The sequence below is a fragment of the Corapipo altera genome, unplaced genomic scaffold (assembly GCF_003945725.1).
Source record: "Corapipo altera isolate COAL_440 unplaced genomic scaffold, ASM394572v1 1, whole genome shotgun sequence".
In the NCBI taxonomy this organism is placed as follows: domain Eukaryota; kingdom Metazoa; phylum Chordata; class Aves; order Passeriformes; family Pipridae; genus Corapipo; species Corapipo altera.
The window spans coordinates 16,448,763-16,469,432 of record NW_020884873.1 but is presented as its reverse complement, the minus strand read 5'-3'; the positions used below and the strand labels follow the sequence as shown (position 1 = coordinate 16,469,432).

Here is a 20,670-nt window from a genome sequence, read left to right as displayed (position 1 = left end):
ATAGCTTTTCTGGGAGAGCCGTCTTCCCAGGTGTTTTTTTTTTTTTTAAAGTGTTTTTCTGGAAATGTGAATGAAACAAAGGAAACACCCAACAATGCCCTGAGCAGCTGGATATTCTGCTGCTATTTTGCTTTCTGAGAGTAAAAGTTAGATGAAAGTGTTAGGCAATACCTGTGCAATGGCAGCTTGCAGTGATTTGAGCAGTCGCTGTGGCTGGAAAGAAGGTTCTGCTGACAGGTAGAAGGAGAAAATAACTAGAAAGAGCACGTGGAACTCTGAAATGCCACTGCCCCTTCTGGTCTGTGGATCAGGAGTGCCTTGTGCTCCTGCCCTGAGGCAAGGTGTGCTGTTCATGACCCATGTGTCTGTCTGTTGGGGGACAAGACCACCAGTCTTGGCTGCTGCACCTGTGTTTGTGTAGCAATGTAAAGACTTTTACCCCTTTTAATTTAGGGGTGGCTGCTTTTTAGGGTGGACGATATTGCTGGTTGAAAGTTCGGTTACTTGACACTCAGTTACAAGTGTAAAAACAGTCGTTTAAACAAAGCGAACAGTAACAAATACGCTAATTTAAATGTGGATGGTGTTAATGAACACTTAATGTGCAAAGTTAAAAAAGTGAAAAGCAAAACGCAATGGGTGTGATGGACTTGCTCTTTTGAAGTCACCTTCAAGCCTATGAAGAATTGAGATTAAAATAAGTGGGGTCTGGGGAAACAGGGCAGTTCAGAAGAACTTGTCCCACTCTAGGTGATAGTCTCAGGTTTTGTTCTTGCCTGGCCCATGAAGCCAAATACCTGAGAAAGGGCCTCTTACAGCCTATTCTGGAAGTGAGAGATATGACCTAAATGCAGAATTATCAGTGGTGAAGCATGCTGTGGTTCAGTCCCTGACCACAGAAACACCTCAGTTCTCTGAATTGTTTGCATCTCGTGGACCAGGGTCCATGTAACTGTCCATCTGCTGTCTCTGTCAGTATTCAGCAACCTCTCTGTTCACCCCCTTCAAATGGGGACACAGTGGTAAGGAACAGGTCCTCTCCTGAGTTACTTTTCCTCTAGGCAGGGAGCTTGTGGTGGCTGCAACATTTCAGCTACTAAGGTGAGAAAGAACAAAACACTCTGACAGATCTTGGCTGAATTGCAGGTAGTGAGGAAAATATTTGTTTTCCTACCTGCCTGTCTTGACTTTGGGAATTCCATCTCTGTTAGTACTGATGTTATAGCCATAATATAGCCATTTCTGGAATGTCCTCCTCCTGGGTGAAACCCCTGAGCCAGAGGTGGAAAGGGAAGGTGAGTACAAGTGGAGAAAGGGTTAGTGAAGGCCACAAGGGCTGTGAGAGCTTACTGGCAGGCCAGCTGAGGAATAGGTAGCAGAGGAATGCCAGTGCTCTGCAGGTACCTGCTGATATCATGGTGGGTTGAAAAACAGCAGCAAAAGCAAGTTGGCCATTGCCTATGGCCCTCATCACAGGTCCCACTTTTTCCAGAGGGTATCTGAAATGCACCCTCTCTTCACCCAAAAAACAGGTGAGAATTAAAGCAGGAGAACAAGCTGTGCCAGGTGGTACCTCCAGGTAAGGGAGGACCCTGAGCTCCACATGACAACAGCTGCAGGGCTGTAAGCTTCCATTTTGAGTCCCAGAGAATGATTTTTGACTGAGTTTTTTGTTTCAATGTCTTTATAGCACCTGCAAGAGAGTGTAAAGCACACTGCAAATTAATTAGGGTTTTGCAGAAACAGTCAGGGCAGGAAATTCCTCTAAGTGACTTAACATTTTTCTGGGTTTTTTTACAGGTTTATGTAGCATGCTTGGCCCATTTACCTTGCAGTACCTTATACTGGCTCAAAAACTGGACCTTATACTGGCACAAAACCCGTACCTTGTGCTGGCACACATGCACGCAGCCCAAACGGAGAAAAGAAATAAAGATAACAAGGATTTAGGCGCCTTTATTGCTGATTTTTGCCATTGGTAGGTGCCTTGGGGCTGTCTGCTTCCCCGCTGGCGAGAGGGGGGTGACGGTGCATCTGCAGCGGGAGGAGAGGCGGCTGCCGCCATTGTGAAAAAAAAGGCCCCGTTCGGGCGGGAAGGGGCAACGCCGCCGCCACGCTGGGGGTCTGCCCGGGCGGGATTCTCTCCCCGTTCCTCCGTTCCCTTCCCCGCTGCGCCGCCGTCCCGCGGGTCCGGGGGCGCGGCCCCTTTAAGGGCCTTTCACCGCGGGCAGTTGGGGGGGGGTCACGCGCGGCCGCGGCGGGAGGGGGCGCGCGGGCGTGCGCGAGCCAGCGGCGGCGGCACGAGGAGGGCGGGGCCGGCGGGCAGGGGGCGGGGCGGCGCGCGCGGGCGGGCGGGATTATTATGGGCTGTGGGCGCCGCCGCCGCTGAGGGGGAGCAGCAAGATGGAGCTGTCTGCAGTGGGGGAGCGCGTCTTCGCCGCCGAGTCCATCATCAAGCGCCGCATCCGAAAGGTGAGGGGCTGCCCCGGGTGGGGCCGCGGGACCCCCTGCCCCGCTCCTCGCTGCTGGGCCGCTCCGCTGGCCCGACCGCCGGCCCCCCGCCTCAACATCTCCCCCCCTCCCCCCCCATTTTCTCCCCCGTGTGTTGCAGGGGCGCATCGAGTACCTGGTGAAATGGAAAGGCTGGGCCATCAAGTGAGTGCATCCCGCCCGGGCTGCGGGGGTGGGGGGCATTGGCTGGGGCAGAATGTGATGGGGGCGGGGGGGGAGGGTGTCCCTGTGTACAGCTCCGGAGGGATTTGGGCGCTAACTCCTTCGCTTGTCCTCCCCGCTGCTCCCGCCCCGGCAGGTACAGCACCTGGGAACCCGAGGAGAACATCCTGGACTCCCGCCTCATCGCCGCCTTCGAGCAGAAGTGAGTGCTCATCCCCCACCCCAGGCTGGGGGGGCTGCAGCAGCAGGTTTGGCTTTGGGTGGGCGAGCGGGAAAGAGTGTCCAGGCTCTCCTTGTTTCTTTTTTATCTTTTTTTTTCTTTTTCTTTTTTTTTTTTTTAAGTCAAACTTGTATACTTCTGTTTCTCCTTTGGGAAAAGTTTTAACTTCTTGACAAATTTGACTCCCTAAAGGGAACGAGAGCGTGAGCTGTACGGGCCCAAGAAGAGAGGACCTAAACCTAAAACTTTTCTGCTGAAGGTAACTCTTATTTAAATAACTCGGGCCTAGCCAAATGTCTCTCAAACCTTTCCGGTGCATGCCCTTGGAAGGACTGGACTTTCAAGTGACTTGTGCCTGATGCCTGGCTCTGGGAGCGCGGGGAAAACCGACAGGAAAGGGGGAGGGTGGGCAGAGGCACAGAAGCGTGTGACGGGAGAGCGAGAGTGCGTGCGACGGGTGCCTCAGCAGGACGGTCGGCACACGCAGATGTGCATGGTGAGGCTGCAATCTCTTTTTCCAATATCCTCTCCCTCTCACGGCCTTCTGCTGCCGCAGTGGAGAGCTAGCCAGCCCTGCTCCCTGTTCCTTCAGCAGCCTGTTCCATCCAGCCCATGCTCTGCAACTTAGCAGCACGCTGAGCGGTCAGGCAGCTGAGACGGGAATCCCGCTGCCACTTGTACTCCTCTGATTGTGTTTCAGGATGTAGGTGCTCCATAGGAGTTTCATGAAGGGTTCATGTTTTGATCTATAAACTGCAGGCTTGTTTTGCATTTGAGGAGGGCAGAAGGGGGTGGGTGAGGAGGAGGAGTATTTTACCTCTGCATAGGATGGCAGCTGAAGTTTCCAGTTCTCCTCTTATAGACTTAACATCTCTGCAAGAAGATGTTGTCATAGCATCTCTGCTCCCTTGCAACGAGGAGCAAGGAAGATAGTCCCTAGTGCAGGCCCTCTCTGTATTTTTTACTTTCTCTTCTTAAAAGCACCAGTAGCTGTGTGACTGCTATGTGAGCTTTGTGTATTTATTAGTTTACAGACAAAGCACCTTGCTCTACTCCTCTCTTCCCCCCTTTTCCTCTCCAACTGTCACAATCTCAGACTTCAAATGAGCATAAAGGAACACAGCCTTGTATAGTTCAGACAGATGAGCAAGTCCACAGCTTCCCTGGTTTCATTCTGCTATAAAGCCCTGGAACAGCCGGTGTGGACCCTGTGGTAAGGCATCGCTATCACCAAGTCATTCTGTGGCTTTGGGCAACTCATTTAGCCTTTGTGTGTGTTTCCCCATCTGTGAAACAGGTTAATACTTTCCTTTGCCTGGCAGCAGTAGGAGCTTTACTCAAGTCAGCGCAGCACTTTTAACTGCATGAGCACTGGAAAGAGCAGTGAGGGGTAGGGTGTCACCTCTTCTTCGCTTTGAGAGGATATAATGAAGCACACGGAAGAAATGCAGGAACAAGGCATATTCTGATGCTCTTCATAAAACCCATGAGACTGTGGTAGTCCTCAGAAAGTCCTGCTGATGGAACTGTCCTACTCCCTCATTGCCTGTTTTTCTGCTAACAGTGTTCTGTGTCTGCAGACTGAGAATTACAAACATATCTGATACGTACTAGCTCTTATGCTATATTCAGGGAAACCAGACTAGTTGGCTTTTCTCTTTCTGGCAGTCATGCATTAAATGTAACCCTTGTGTTTAGATTTCCAACAATGCAGAGGAACACTTAAAGGGAAACCACCAGTTTAAAATAGTTCTCTGCCTGAGTTAAAAAATACTGGTATTTGTAACACCTGACACTGTTCAGAGCTGTAGAGGAATGATTATGCTATGTGTAATCAGTTTATTTTATTTTTGATTCCGAATGTGATATGACAAAATCCATTGCTATATTACTCATTTAAAAAAAAAAACAATCATTTTCACTCATCTAAAAAACCAAAACCAACCCCCAAACTCAAAACCCACTCATTGCTTCTCTTCTCCCTTTGCTCTTTAAAACCCCCCTAAACTTGGAACCTGAATTATTCAACAGTATCCTTTGAATCACGTCGGTGACACGTTTCTGTGGCACGTCTTCCTTCTGCCAGCTCCTCAAACAGTAATGAAAACCTGTAGGTTTGTGGAGCTGGCTCACTATTTTGGAGAAGGTGGATCGTGATGGGGGAGCAAGATTAACTCTCGTGGCTGGTGCCACGTTGTGGGAGAGGCTGGCAGGGCAGAGCACTTCCACTGCCACTTGGTTTGCACCTCTGGGAAACAGAGCTGGCGGAACTGTTAATGCTCTGACTTGCTCTTCCTCTGTGACTTCGGATCCTACCCTAAAAATAACACCCCAGACCAGGCAGCAAGAAGTAACTCTATCTCAGCCAGCCCTATCTGAACTTGTTTGCACTCCATTCAGGCAAACCACAATCAACACAGCTGTGGGTAGAATTGTGACAGAGACACTGTGTTGGTTTGCATCCCTCGTCAGTCCTTCTGACCCACTGAAGATGCACGTTTGACCTCTGCCAGCCCCGGTGCTGATATGGGAGGAGTGGGACTGCCTCACGCATGGCTAACAGTGTTTTCAGTTCTTTCAGCTGCAGAATCTCTCGCCAGTGAGAATTTCGGAAGCGAGGGAAGAAATTTGATTCTTGTATCCCAGAGGGAGTATTTGGAGTTGGCAGTTAGAACAATATTCTTTTTGATCTGTTAACTGAACAGATTAGATCTGGTTGCAATGATTTTTAAGCAGAAGTCTGGCCTAGGACCACTTTGGTAGACTGATCTGCCCTGAACTTGGTGGCTCTCTAGGATTTTTCATGTGTATCAGTGCTTAAACTTAGGCTTCTGAGTCTCCGGGATGGCATCAAAATAAGTGCCCTGAAACGCTGCTCAGTCCCTTGGGCTGTGTGGGTGTTTTAACTTGCAGTTGAGACTCGGTTTATCCTGGGATTAGTTCTCAAAAGTTGCAGATAGGCACCCAGAGGGATTTGCAGAAAGCATTCCAGCAGGTTAGTGGCCCACGCCTTTGGAAAAGCTTTGAAAAGCTGCATCTTTGGCCACCTGCTGCCTTTGTAAGCCAGGCTCCTGCTTCTAACACTTGCCCTTTCGATCAGACTGCAGAGGCAAATTACAGTCCAGATTTTGTAAGATCACTGTCAAGATGGCCAATGTTGAAAGCGACCCCTGCAAACTTGAACTGCAGAGTTTTGGGCAGGAAGTGGGTCTTTATCCTCTGCATACTAGGGGCAAACTTTCCCACAGCTGAGATCAGGCTTGGCGGGAGGTTGTAATTCTTGGGAGGCTGCTGGTATGCTGCAGCCTTGTGCTGAGCGGTGGGAAGTCGAGTCCTTGGTCTGAAACAGGCAGCACTGTACGTAAGGCTCTTACCTTACTACTTAGGTGTCTGGCAGAAGTCATCCTTGAGGACAGGCCCTTAGGCTGCGGGTCAGAGTGGAAGCTGGTGTGAGGTTAGAAAGAGATACAGCACATGCTGGAGTGATCTTCCTCCTCTTCTTCTCCTGCTCGATTTGCTCTTTTTATTTTGCTTTTCCCTGGGCACTCTGCTGTGCGGAATGCAAAACTCACCAGCTCATCTAATAAAGTCGAGCAAGTGCTGTTCAGAGACAGAGCCCGATCTGCAAACTCAGTGGGTGGCTGGCAAAGACCCTTAGTTGGGCTGGCCATAAATACTAAGGGGACAAGGGTGGAGAAGGTTAATGGGAAGGAAGAAGTAAGGGAGAACAGAGTAAAGGAGATTCTTAGTGGGAGAGTGGGGGAAGAAGGGGCTGAGCAGCGTGGTGCTCTGTCACTTTGCCCTTTCTTGAACTCTGAAGCTGGAATTGGGTTTCTTTTGATCTCCTCCCTGTTCGTAAATTATCCCCGAGCGGTTTGAAAACAGACCATTCCCCTTTGTAGCATTTTGTTCCCCATCCAGAGGGAAACTTTAGTTTATGGCAGTGTTGCTTGGGAGAACTGTGCTATGAACTGGCTTGCTTTTGCCTTGTCACTTGGAAGACTGCAGAAGAAAGAGGGTGATAAAAAGGCAGAATGGCAGCCAAAAAGGGGAAAGAAGAGCTCTTGCGAATGCTGTTTGGAGCAAGGACTGTGGGAATGCAGGTGGAGAATAAAAGACAAAGCAGACCCAGTAATTTATGAGAGAACTGTGCTGCTATGGTGCAGCAGCACTACTGGAATTGGCTTGATTTTGAAATAATTAACTAGAAATCCATTTTGCCTTACAAGATCTTTGGTTTGTTTTGTTTTTTTCTTCCAAATTGGAGAGATTTGATACAAATCAGGTAAGAGAGGCCTTTCTAAGCACATGTCCATGTATGTGCTTGCGTGTCTCAGTGTGTTAAGGAAATAAATGAACAAATATGCTTTCTGGGCCTCAAGGGACATTTATTCAGAAATAGTAGGGAATGGGGGAGATACACTAGTTCCCAGGGGCAATGAGGGAGAGCTGTACAAGATAAATAAAGGTGATACGTATCCCAGAAGGGAAGAGGGGGAAGGGAAGCAATCCTAGCAGTTGGCTTGCTCTCGTGACAGAGCACTGCAGCAAGCCTCCAGAAGCTGCATCCTGATGTAGGCTGAGCTGTAAGCAGAAAGTGAATTACTTTGTATACATGCTGAGTACCTCTTCAGCGGTGAGCACATCCTGCGGGTGAAAACAGCAAAACCCAGAGACGTAGCTTCCATTTGGAAGACTTGTGAGCAAAGTAGAAAACTGTGGTGACACAACTGAAAGGATTGAATGGGTTTGTTTTTTCAAAGACCTTACGCTCATATGGCTTGTGAGTGTGATCGAGAAGTGGATCCGTAGCAGGGAGAAGTGCGCTTCCAATAGATAAAACTGAATGCTGAATCTTCTCCAAATCTGAGGTAGCAAGTTACTTAATGTAAAGTTGGAAGCAGGGGAAGGAGAGCCCAGAAAATGTGCTGTCCTCTGCAGTGAAGGGATGAGTTTGCATAGCTGATGTCTGAATAAACCTGATCCTGTGCTTCACAAGTGAGAGGGCTCTGGGGGTTGGTCTTAGATAACGCATCTGATACTATTTTTCTTGAAACCTTACCTGGAAAAACAATCTCAAGGTAAGCTGAATATTTGCATATTGCTCTTTGGAACTTGCATTGAAGCTTGTCGCTGGGGATAGTAGTGTAGCACCAGGGGAGGACTGCTGGGTCCCAACTTATCCTCTCTCTTAATATTATCTGGCCAAAGGTATTGATGCTGCTTGCAGTCTACCTGGAGACTACTGAAACTGGAATTTAATAAACACAGACAGCTGAAACACGAGTTAGAAGCAACTTCAGCCTTGAGGAAGTGCCCCAGAAGTAACTGGAAATGCAGACATATAGCAAGTTAAGGAGACCTAGTGGTTCTGGCACACTGGAGTGTGCACCAGGGCTCTGCACTAGCTGCTGTGCAAGTGCAAAACCAAGACAGGTTTCTCTGTCAAAACAGGACAAGAGCTGATTAATGGGCACAGGCAGAGAAAGTAAAATCAGCAGGACTGTGGAAGTGGCCAGGCTGTGACCATTCCAGCATCATCACTTCATTTAATGTGATTGATGGGAAGCTTTGCTGAAGAATTTTGGGGTGTGCAAGGAAACTGAGGGTGTTTGTGACTGCTTCCCTCACCCCTGTTAGAAGCTGCCTTCTTTCCCATGGGTAATGGATGGCGGTACTGATGGAAGGTGGCAATTAGATTTGACTTGGAGCAGAATGGCACAGAGGGGGCAGAACTCACTTCAAGGCATGATTACAGGGTATGGAATTAATCTGAAAGATGTGCAGTGTTGGCAGCAGAAGAGGCCCTGAAAGATACCTGTGTCTATCTGCTGAAGCTGTAGATGAAGGATTTTCACTAGTGCATCTGTCTGCACCCTCTGCCTGGCTTTACTGTCCTGCATTTTGGAATGGGACATTGTGTTGCACTTTGCTCTCGGCTGAGCAGTGGTAAATTAGTGAGAAGCCCAAAGCACAAGAGCAGCAGTGCTAGAAGGGCTAGCTGTGATGGGGAAGGGGAGGGAAAAGAAGAATAAATTTGTTAATTCAGGCTCTGCTGATATGTAATGTCAGAAAGCAAACTGTAGCTTGTCCTTGTGTCTGCCATCTGCTTCAGAGGGATGTGTGAGGAGAGGGAGCAAGCACAGCCTGTGCCTGTGACCTCCTGACAGGGTCTGTGGTGTCTCCAAGTTATGTATTGATGAGATGGGATGGGGAGAGTTGGTACGTGGCCTTGGGAGTTCATCTGCTGCTGCTGCTGGGCTCCAGCCTGTAGCATGCCTGCAATAGGAACTGTGTCTAATTATTTTCTCAACAGTTTGGGCCATGGAGCAACGTGCAAGGCTGAACAAAGAGAAACTAGCTGGACACTGGGATGCTTCCTGCTATGGCAGGATGTGTTTGGGTTTGTGTGTGCTGGGAACACTTCCCTCTAGCTAGGTGGAAACAGCCCTGTTTCTTAATGTGGAGAGAGTCTGTGCCTGCCTTGGCAGTTGTGTCATCTTCTCCCTATTTCTTTGTCAGTCAGCTAACACAGAGTTCCTGGTCTGAGCGAGCCTTCAGTCTGTGTTTTCATGTACAGCTCAAGAAGGAAGCCTCATTTTTGCAGCTGTTTTAAAGCCAGGATGCAGGTAGCACTGAAGGCCATGATCGTCCAGCGTTAGCCAGAGAGGAACAAAATGTCTTCACATCTCCGTTCTCAGCTAGTTTGGGATCTTCTGCGGTTCTCATAGGGATCTCAGTGGGAGAAGAGGGACACTGGATAACAGCAAAGCTCTGAGCTGTGGGGCCAGGGCTTTGAGCTTTTTGTGCAGGGACTGGCTGGGCCCCTCGCTTAGATCTGTTAGATCCCGGCCTTTACACACACATTTTTTTCCCTGGGCGTTTCTCTGGTAGGAGGCACAGCCTGCAGGGTGACAAAGGAGATGGAGTTGAGTGCTAAGCTCTTAGCTGGCAAGAAGCCATCCCGATCTTGGCGTGTGCAAGGGGCAACGGGATGGAAAAGTTAGGGAGGAAAAGCAGCTGTCGTCTTCCAGCACTGCAGTTCTTGCTGTGCCCACGAGGTGGGGGAAGCTGCTCACTGGATGGGAAATCGCAGGGGGGCTCTCCTGTCCCCTCCAGGCCTTTGTGACTTCCACCTATCACCACTGCTGAGAGGGAATATGGAAGCAGGTTTATTTGGGCCACTAGCAGGGTGCAGGTGGGAGGCTGAGCTCTAAAAGCAACAGTGCCCTGGTGGGGTGTGTTGTAAGAATGCACTCTGGGTTTCCATGCCCACAGGGTCTTCAGGTCATACAGCACCAGCTTACCAATGAAACTGTTGTTCCTGCTGCCAGAAAATGTTCCTGTCTCTGGTACATGAACCAGGGCAGGTTTCGGAACTATCTCCAAGCACCAGAAGAGCTTAAAAGTCTTGTTCCCCTGGCCTGGCTTTTGGGGAGAGCTGGCACTGCACAGCTGAACTAGTGCTGTTCCTGCTCTGATTCAGTACTAGGTTTTAAACAAGTGTGGTGTTTAAAGGGACAAGACAATCTCTTCTTTGGAGGTGCAGTTAAAACTTGACTTGAATTCCAGCTGGCCTAATCTCTGGCTTTAAACATTGGACCTTGCTCGACAGCACAGTAAGGATGAATGACTTGCTTGTGGCCCTAATTAGAAATGAGCTTTAGATCTCTGCATTTCTTGTGTTTAGCTAACTCCATCAGACCACTCTCACGTGCCTCCATCTTTGTTCCTCAAGACCCCCTTCTACCATGCTTTCCAGAGATGATTCTGACTGTGGGAGGAGAAGAGGAAACTGAACGCATTACTCTTCCTCTTTCGCACTCATGTTGTACAAGATACAATCCCCAGTCTTGGGACTAATATGTAATTTTGAGTGCTAACTCAGCACTAACAGCCCCAGTTTCTAGGAGGATGCTGGCTTGTTTGGCTGACAGTGGAGGGTTGTGTATGTTTGCTGGTGATGACCTGGGGGGCCTTGGAGACCACTGACTGTAACCGTGAAACATGCCTGGGGAATTGGCAGTTTCTCCCTGGGGAAAGCACGTGTCAACAGGAGCACAGTTTAGGGAGACATTAGCTGCCTGAAAAGGATATAGACAGTGCCTCATGCCTATCTGGGGGCTGTGCCGTAGCTATCACACCTGTAGGTGTGTACCCATGCTTATCATTAATGTTGGATATAAATTAATGCAAAAGCATTGCTGGTGAGTGCTTGGCCTCAGGTGAGCAATGCCTGGTTTGAGATTTGGTTGCACCTAGGCTGCCTCTCTGACCCTGTTTGTTTTCTTTCTCCCCACCACTGCAGGCTCGGGCCCAAGCGGAGGCCCTCCACATTGGGGATGTACACTTTTCTGTCAAGCCTGGTTCTAGTACCTCCTCTCCCAAGCTCCACTCCAGTGCCGCAGTGCACCGGCTCAAGAAAGACATCCGGCGATGCCACCGCATGTCCCGGCGCCCCCTGCCCCGTCCAGATCCCCAGAACAGCGGGAGCGTGGGTGGCGGGGCCGGCATTCGTCCTCCTGTCTCCCCCTTCTCGGAGACCGTCCGCATCATCAACCGCAAGGTGAAACCCCGCGAGCCCAAACGCAGCCGCATCATCCTCAACCTCAAAGTCATTGACAAAGGTGGGAAGCCAGCCAATGGGACCGGGGGCCTGGCTCGGCCCAAGATTCCGTCCCGAAACCGTGTCATTGGCAAGAGCAAAAAGTTCAGCGAGAGCGTCCTCCGCACCCAGATCCGCCACATGAAGTTTGGCACCTTTTCCCTCTACAATAAGCCGTCTGCTGCGCCTGCCCCCTCTTTGGAGGGCAAGGGGGAGGCAGAAGGCTCCCAGGCAGCCTCCTGTGGGCTCATTATGGGCTCCACCCCCTATGATGCTCCCAGCTCCAGCTCCTCTGGCTGCCCATCACCCGCTCCCCACTCCTCCTCTGACCCAGATGATTCCCCTCCAAAGCTGCTCCCCGAGACCCTCAGCCCAGCCATCCCCGACTGGCGTGAGTCAGAGGTCCTTGACCTCTCAATCCCACCCGAGTCGGCTGCCACCAGCAAGCGTTCTCCCTCAGGAGGGTGCAGCGGGGGGCAGACGCCCTCCTTGTCTCTCTCCTCTTCTGACCCAGAGCAGGAGGCCGGCGACTGGCGTCCTGAGATGTCCCCTTGCTCAAACGTGGTGGTCACGGATGTCACCAGCAACCTCCTCACCGTAACCATCAAGGAGTTCTGTAACGCAGAGGATTTTGAGAAGGTGGCGGCAGGTGGTGGTGGAGGAGGCAGCAAGTGAGCGGCCAGGTCCTCCCACTCCAGGGGCGTGGGGGGAGCTCTACCTGCGAGAAGTCGTGGTGTGAATGGCTGTCCTTAGTTCTCTCCTTCTCCCCTTGGCTGTCCCTCTGCCCTCACTGCCACCCTTCCTCCTTTCCTCCTGCCCACTTCCTCTTGCCTGGAGGCTGGAGCGTGTCAGTGGGGCTGTGGGAGCACCCCCTGTTCCTGGGTGTTAGTGCCGCTGGGAGGAGGCAGGGAGGGTTGTGGTGGGGCTGGGGAGTGATTGTTTGTCCTTGAATGTGGTGTTGTCCAACAGGCGGTGGAGCCTTTGGGACTGAGGGATGGGTGAGCATGTGTCTGTGTGCCTGTGCAGGTGGTGAGGAAGGTGCTGCTCTTCCTCATTACCCTTCCATCTTTGACAAAACTGAAGGGGAGCTCCAGACCCTTGAGGGAAGGATGTAAGAGGATTGGAGGCCTTGCCCACGTCCTCCAAACCTTCTCCCACAATGTGCATGCAGTCTCTTCCATTCCTATGTTTTCCCCTTGCCATGAGTACGATCCTGCCATCCTTTCCCCTCGTGGCCTGTGGCCTGGATCTGCCCTCTCCTCTACTGTTCTCATGGCAGTTGCTGATCCAGATGCCCCCAGAGTGAGGGGAAGAAGGGCAGGTGAAGTGTCATGCCTGGAAGGTGCTTGAGACAAAGCTGGGGCGGTAGGGGTGCCCCATGCAGCATATGCCCCATATTGGCTTCCCCTTTCCTTTGACTATTGGTGCTACCTTGGCAGTTGTATGGGTGCTTTCAGGTGCCCTAGTCCCTCCCCTTCTCCTGCATTTTCCAGCTTGCTCAGCTCTGCAGGAGAAAGGGAAGAAAAGAGAAGAGGAGTCTGCTTCCAGCCCAGATCTTCCTCCTGATGTTCATCACTTGCACTTGATCAGGGGAGAGGGCATGAAATGCCCTTCCCTGGCCTTTCTGTGGTGGAAGTGGGAGTGGGCTGTGCATCCACCCTTCAGTCTGGGGGAAGATGACGCCAACAGCATGATGCTGCCCCAGCCAGGTGAGGCTGGTCTCCTGCCTTGTGTGTAAGCTTCCCCCGACCCTCTTTGCTTCCTCTTGCTCCCTCCAAAGGAGGGAGGGGCAGATGCTAAGGCAGGTCATTTGCTCTTCCTGCTTCCTTTTGCTTCTCCTGCTCTCCCCTCCCTGTGGTGGGTGGCCTGGAAGAGGTTTCCCCTCTTGTCTTTTCAGCATCTGAAACAGCCCTTACAACTGTCAACCAAAGGTGCTCATAAGAAATACCCGTCTCTCTCACACCGTATGCATGTGTGCTGGGATCTCTTTCCCCAAAGCTCCTGTGAGCTGATCTAGAAATTCCTTCTCTTCACCCCTAGCAAGTAGGAGGGAGCAAGACCACAGCTTGCTGTTCTTTGCCCAAGCTCCCTCTTTCCTGACCACCTTTGTTCACATCCAAAATAAGCTCTTTTTTACCTGCCGTTTCTGGCTTGCTCTGTTTCTGTGTGGGTCCTAAGCTTCACGGTGAGATGCCGTTCCTTTGCTCTCTACTTCTTCTACTCTCACAGGACTCGGCCTGTAGGGGCAAGGAAAAGAGGTGCTGTTCAATCAGTGGGAGAACCTCACCCTTTCATCCCTGTCCCTGGATGGGGCAGAGGGGTGTCACTTCCACATAACATGCTGTAGAGGTGAAAAGGGTGGAAATATTCCCCATGCCAGGGCTCATTTACTTACAGACCTACCCTGGGTGGGTAAACACAATTGGAATTGGCCCCTCTGGTGCTTTCACGCAAGGATGCTCAGGAGCTGCTGGCTTTAAGGAGTGCTTTCATGTGGAGTAGCGATTTTGTGGTTGCAGTGATCTAAGGGTAGAAGGGAGGCAATTTGTGGGAGGGAAGTAATATTTGTCTGCCCAAGGGACGTCGTCAGAGTGGTAGAGGGATAGACTGGCTTCTGACCTTAATTAGGGCTTCTGTGCCCAGAGCTTGTCTATTCTCTTCCTCCAGTGCCTGGGTTGGTGTAATAAAATCTTTGCTGTCCTCCCTACAAACCTCGTCTCACAGCAGGTGGCATTTCAAGCTGTGGGTCACTGTGATTTTACAGCAGTTGCAGTTGGGTGTCTGTGCAGACAGTCCGAGGGGGATTCCAGGTGCTGTTAGCACCACCCTTTGTGCACCTCTTTCTTTTTCTTTCCTTGATTAAAGAGCATAGTGGACTCTTTGGGGATGTGCTTTCGTTCACAGCTAAAGCTAGGGGCAGGGAGAAAGAGACTTCCCTGATCCATTTCACCAAGCTAAGGCTTCCTATAACTTGTTGGACTTGTGTGCGTGTCTGTATTAATACCTGCTTGTATTTTTCGTGGGGGTTGGGGTTTTGGTTTTTGGTTTTTTTGGTTGGTTTTTTTGTTTTTTGTTTTTTTTTTTCATCTTTCCTGTGCCTGGCACACCCAAGGATCCCTTATTTTAGCATAGCCTATCCGTTTGACTGCAGCTTCAAAGATGAGCAGTTTGTAGGCATAGGGAAAAACTCTTTCTTAGGAAAATAGCGAGGAGGTTCTTCTCTTTTTCCTCTCCCTTCTGAACAAGAACTAATCTGTGGCTGCAAGATAAGAGGAGCTGCTTTGTGGGGTGGATGCAAACCAGCCAGTCACTTTAGGTTGTTAAGTTACTGTTTGGTGTGTATGTGGTGATGTGTTTTGTTTCGTGGTATCAAGGTTCTGAAAAAATATTGAAGCGTTTAAGTGGGAGATAAAAGGGAACTTTAATAGGAAACTCTTGATGTGTTTTGGCCAAGATGTGTTGCTTGGCAGAATTCTTTTCCCCAGTGTCTCTTGTATGGTGTTCTTTGGGGGCAAGGGGCAGGAATTGTTTAATTGAAGGGGTTTTGCCTTTCTCCAGAGTGACAAAGCAAGGGAACTGTCTGTGAAGAGGAAGACAGTGGGTCATTGTAGGGATGCTCCGCAAGGACTTTCTTCGTGCAGTGAGGAAATGAGAGGACTTGTTGCAGCAGAGAACTTGTGCAGTAGATCCTCTGTGGAGGAAGAAGGGAGTATGATCCGGCTTGCAGACACAACTCACCTGCTTGTGTGACAAATCCCTCCCTGGGTGGGTCACCAGGTGGGAACCAAACCCTGAACCTCTGGATCCGAAATGAGGATCCTGTGCTGTTTTGAGTTAGAGGTTTGCTAACTTGAATGCAGCAGCAACCTCAAGTTCCCTCAGGTGGACAAGACACTTGAGGCTGACTAACCCTACCTTCGTATTCACGTGGGTGATGCTCCTCCTTCTGAATTTTTGCCCTTGCTCCTTATGGTGGAGATGGGAAAGAAGATTCATCCATGCCTTTTAAAAAGGGCATGGAATTGAGGGAGGAGTTTATTTGAAAGTATCCCCTTCCCTTCCCAATAACCCCTAGAAAAAAACCCAACAAAAACAGGGAAGTATTCTCTGTGTCTGTGCCATGTTTGTTCTCGTTGTCGTGTTTTTAGAGGAGATTTTATGATGGAGTGGAAAAAGTGAAATGATTAGTTTTGCATAAAAAAAGAAAAGTTTTAAAAAAAATTTCTACAGGGAGAGAGCGAGAGAGAGTTTAAAAATGAATAATAAATGCAGTGATTGCACAAATTGTAGTGGTATTAGATGGTCCTTAGGGAAAAGAGTATTTTGTAGTATCGAAGCATGTATGTCTGGGATGGTGTTTGGCTTGCTTGAACTGGAGGGAAAGGCATTCTAGGACTAAGCAGCGATCTCCGAGTTGAAAAGGCAAGTTGCATGTTGGAGGAACCCTGTCTACAAACCTTTCCCGTCCTTGCCTCCCAAGTGTTGGAGTGACTTCCCTTCCCTCCCATACCTCTCCTGTGAGCTAAGGTGGAGTCTCCAAGTGGTTTTCTGGCCGAGCGGCCCTCAGAAATGGCCAATCACGTTCTGCCAGAATGTGAATCAGGCCATCAACATGGAAACAGTAGACTTACTTTGCATGCACAGCAAGCTGCTAAGATTTGGGGTTGGCATGTACTTTTCCTGCCAAGTTGCTGTCTCTTCTCTTTTCCGTCCCTTATATCCAAGCAAAATTAATCACGGTGGGCTTATTTCCTGGGAAGCAGATATGCCTCCCCTCTGTAGGGTCTCTTACCTTCTTCCAGCATCAGGTGGGGAGTGGCATTTTTCTGTATAGGATTCACCACATCAGGACAGAGAACGGAGTCCCATTGGTATGTAGTCCAGTGTCTCTTCTCCAACAGTGGCTGGATCTTCAGAAGTAGATGAGAGAGCTGCCTTGTGTGCTCTGAAGATATTGCTGAGTGAGGTGTACCCTCTTCTTGAGGCCAGCAAATGTTGGAAGTCTTTGGGATGGGGAGGGGAGATGAACACCCTGATGGGACTCTGCTCAAGTAGGGCAGCCTTCTGCTTCAGCTTCCTGCAGGGTGGCGGGGCAGAGTTGCCCAAACGTTCCTTCAGAGCGAGAGGGAACTCTTGTGTGCTGGCTTCCTCATCCAGGATGTCTGCTGGGTGTTCATCTGGTGTATGGGAGTGCCTGGAGGAAGAGGGAAGCTACCAGATGTTGGTGTCTGAACAGAAGGTGGCAAGCAGGGACACCTGGACAGCTTTTCTTCTCTGGACTTCTCTGGTGCCCTTGGCTTTGCAGTGGCGGATGACAGATGTCTTGATGCCTCCCATAGCCTGGGCTGCTCCTGGGAACTTCTCCTCTCTTTGCCTATTGAGCTCTGTCAGTGCTTCCCACAGCTTTTTACTTGGAGCAGCAGCCTCCTGTCTTGTGCCCTCTTCTCACTGAGCAGAGTGGGACTGGGGAGGCGTGAAGCTAATGAGATACAAGCTCCTTTTGGGATGGAAAACAGAAATAGTGTGGTGAGCAGGCCCAGCTGTGGTGAGCCTCTGCTTAATTTCTGTTTTCAAAAGAGAAAGGGAGCATTTCTCTGGGTCTCCCCTTCCTGAAGTTCCCAGGGAGATTTTATGAAATAAAAAAAAAAAAAAAAAGAAAAAACCACAATTATGCTTTTTACCAGGTAGGAGCTGTCTCTGAGCTGAGTCTTCCTAGGGATTTCACTCCCTTTTCCAGCCCCTCTTTGTAGAGGAGGCTTCGGCAGCTCCCAGTGTTTGGAGATGATCACCTTCCTGGGGACCTCCTGGCAGAAGGAGGTTGCCATGCTGAAGGATGGTTTCCTGAGTCGCTCACACTTTTGCCAGTTCCAGGTCATGGCATTAGTGGGGCTGCTCAGGAGCCAGGTCCTTCTTACCAGGGGGGTGTAACAAACCTGGAGTGCGTGTTTGGCTAAGTGCTTATTTTTCCCTTTGCCTCTTTCCCCACTTTCTGACAAGACTTTTTCCTCCTTGCCTGGCGCATCCTTTTACTCCAATGTCGCTTGCTTTTGCTGCATTTTTCAATTGCCCAATAATCACGCAAGAGCTGGGATCTTATTTACTTTTTATATATAAATATATGAATATAAAAGAAACCTCCCTCTCTCCTCTTTCTCCCCTGTGCGCAGCCTTCCTAATTTCCGCTCTGAAGGTGGTCTGCTGTAAAGGGTTAGTTTGAGGTCAGGGATTTGGTGTCTCCTGGGTTCTGTTCCTTCTTGGCTTGCCATGGCCTTTCTCTCAGCTATGTCACTGCTCTGTGTCTCTGTCTCCCTCATGGGAAGGGGATGGGGGTGGAGGGGACCATCCTGCTGAGGGTGCTGGCAGCCCAACTCTCGAGGCATTTGCACAGAGACGGAGTGCTGAGCATTGCTTCAGAAATCCCCCACTCCCTGTCCGTGCTTCCTTCCCCAGGTAACTCCAGGAAGTATCTTCATTTCACCAATGCTTTGGGGTTGAGCAAATAAGTGTCTTTATTTTCTTTTTTACTTACATTTTTGATGTCCTTCCCCAGAGTGCAATGTGTATGATTTCTTTTTGGGGGGTGTAGATGGGAGGAGATGTTGGAGTCTGTCTCCGTCCTCACCTTGGCCTTTCCGTCCTCTGCTCCTTTCCCATTTCAGCGTTGCCCTCTGTCAGACTGGTGTGGTCAGAGGCATTTGCACCCTTGTCTGTGCAGTGTCAGCCTTGGCACCAGAAGCTTCGTGTGTGTTCTGCGTGGTGCATCTGAGATGCCCTGTGTTCCACCTGCCTCACCTGTAAGGATGTGGCAGGGCCCTGAGTTCTTCTTTCTTCCTTTCTCTAAATTTCTCCTTCCAGGAGTGAAGGGAGATATAGTCAGTTCCCCTTCCTGGGGTGGTGGGCTGTCTCTGGCAGCTCTTCTGTCCCTTCCAGCTTCTCTGTGGTGGGAAATTATATTTCCAGGGCCATCCAAAAGCACAGTACTTGGAGTGAGGGTCCTTCCACCCCAGGTAAGTGCTGTGCTTTGAACTGGCTCCCTCCAGCCACTGGTAGATGGCACTGTGATGGAGGAATGGGGATACCCTCTGCACTCCTGGGCTGAGCAGAGCTGGGAAGGGGACAGCAAGCACCATGCTGTGGCACAGGGAAAAGTCACAGAAGAGCAGCAAGATGCAGTCAGGGCGATGCCACCTTCAGCAGTGGCTCAGAAAATGTATCTGGTGGGAAGGAAGGGGCATGGTTGGGACATGCAGACAAAGTGTTAATTCCCACTGCAGGGCCTTGGTTCTTCATTCCTTGCTTAGCTGAGTACTTAGAGCTCACACTAAACCTCTGGAATGCAGTTGGGTGGGTCAAAACACTTGGTGGGGCTTCAGGGCCTCATAGGACTAGTGGGGCCCATTTATGCTCCCGAGCAGCCCCCCAGCTGCTCTTCAGGTTGGTTGCTCTTCAGCTGCTTGGAAGGAGCCTGCTGCTTCCGGCCCCCAGCTGCAAAGGGGGACGGAGTCTTAGGTCAAATTCTCAAACAGAACAAAAAAATTAATCGTGATGACTTTTTTTAGAAAAGAGTTGTCATGCCTGCGCCTCCCCCAAGCAAATCAACTTTGTGTGCTGTCCTCCCCCCTCTTCTCTCCTCTGCCATTAAGCCTTGTATGCTCCCAAAGAATAGAGGAGACTCTCTATTTTGGGATTTTTTCTTCCCCCGTTTGTTTTCTTTTTGCATAGAAAGTTGTCTGCTGGTGGTGAAGGACAGGGGCCTGCCTCATCTGTTCCTTCCTTTCACCTTCCCCTGTGCCAAGCTTAGGCTCAACTCCTGCAGATTCCTGCAAACACTGAACTTGGAGTAGGCGAGTAACCCCACTGAGTTCTGTGGTACTTGGGTGCTTCAGATTCTGCCTGTGCTTGAGCTTTGGCAGCATCAGAGCCCTATCCTTTCTCTTGGAGAAGGTCAGCCCTGACTCATAAAAGTGCTGATAGTTCTGGTGCAACCCATGTCTCTCTTCATTTCCCCTCACTTGGCATACAAAGTGAAGGTGGTAATTTTTTTTTTAATTTAAGATAAACCTAAATATGTATCTTGTAATTTTTTTTATTTTGAAAAAAATGCATTTAAGGATTGTGCACGGATGAATTGTATATCTATATATTATTTTTTTTGTCTTGCAATTTTCATTTTAAATATAGTGTTTGTTTTGTTTTGTTTTGTTTTTTAATCCAGTTCCCAGCTGGCTAAACTCTGTCTAGAGCGGATGGGTGGGAGGCATAGCCATTGGAGGGGTGATTGAATCACCCCTTCCCTTGGTGCTTCCCACAAGAAAATGGTTTGCTCCAGGTTTGGGGGTGGGGGTTGTGCTAATTACTCTTGTATTCTTGTACATTTTGTTCTTTCTGCTGCTCTTGAATATTGTATCAATGCCAGAAATGGGGAGTTAAAAATTAAAACAAAAAATTAACCCCAATAAATTGTTACATTCCAAACTCTGTTATTGTTTCCTTGGGTGGGCTGTGACCTGTGGAGTGGGGAGCAGGGGTGCTGAAACAGCTGCCCTGAACCAGCGGGGATCAGCTCTGCAGTCAAACACAAACACACTTGGTACCTTCCTGGGCACTGTGCATCAGTCCTGGCCTGAGTCTTTGGACGTTTCTGGACACAGAGAAGCTGACAAAAGTCAAGAGAATTCTGGAATGTTAAGGGAATAGGGAGCACTTCACGAAGGCCAAGCTGTAGCAACCCCTGCTTCCAAAATGCTTTGGAGAATCTCCCATGGGTGTCCCACATCCTTTTCTTTTAAAAATGAAATTAGATCTGAGTACAACCTAGCACTTGGTGGCTAAAAAATGCTTTAGGCTTTTCCAAACTCCAGACTGTGTGCTTAAGTGCAATGTATGACATGCTAATTTAAGAAATATGGTGAAAAATACTCTCCCTGTGTGTAATTGAAGCCCCACATTCACTCCATTAGCCTCCAGCCCACAGCAGCTGCATAAAAAGGCTACAGCAAACCTTCAGGTGGGGAAGTGCCGGTGGTGGAGATGGGACAGGCTTTGGGCAGCGATGCTCTTCAGGCAGGTGGGAGAGAAGAGCAGGAAGGTAGCACTTCTGTGCTGGGAAAGGGCAGTGTTTGGGCTCAGCTGTGGGGTGTCACCAGCTGGCTCCAACCAAAATACCCTCAGG

At 49.8% G+C, this 20,670-nt stretch overlaps 1 protein-coding gene across 2 annotated transcripts; it reads left to right on the top strand.

The window, feature by feature from the left end:
- The first annotated feature begins 2,355 nt into the window (after positions 1-2,355).
- Positions 2,356-19,973, top strand: CBX6 (chromobox 6). 2 transcript variants are annotated; one of them, XM_027654717.1, is made up of 5 exons: positions 2,356-2,472; positions 2,612-2,655; positions 2,810-2,875; positions 3,086-3,152; positions 11,256-19,973. In XM_027654717.1, the coding sequence occupies exons 1-5, from the start codon at positions 2,404-2,406 to the stop codon at positions 12,171-12,173; spliced, it is 1,164 nt and encodes a 387-aa protein (XP_027510518.1). In that variant the 5' UTR covers positions 2,356-2,403; the 3' UTR covers positions 12,174-19,973. The 2 variants fall into 2 exon arrangements, with proteins under 2 accessions (XP_027510518.1, XP_027510509.1); XM_027654708.1 differs by having other exon boundaries at positions 11,202-19,973.
- The last annotated feature ends 697 nt before the right edge of the window (positions 19,974-20,670 follow it).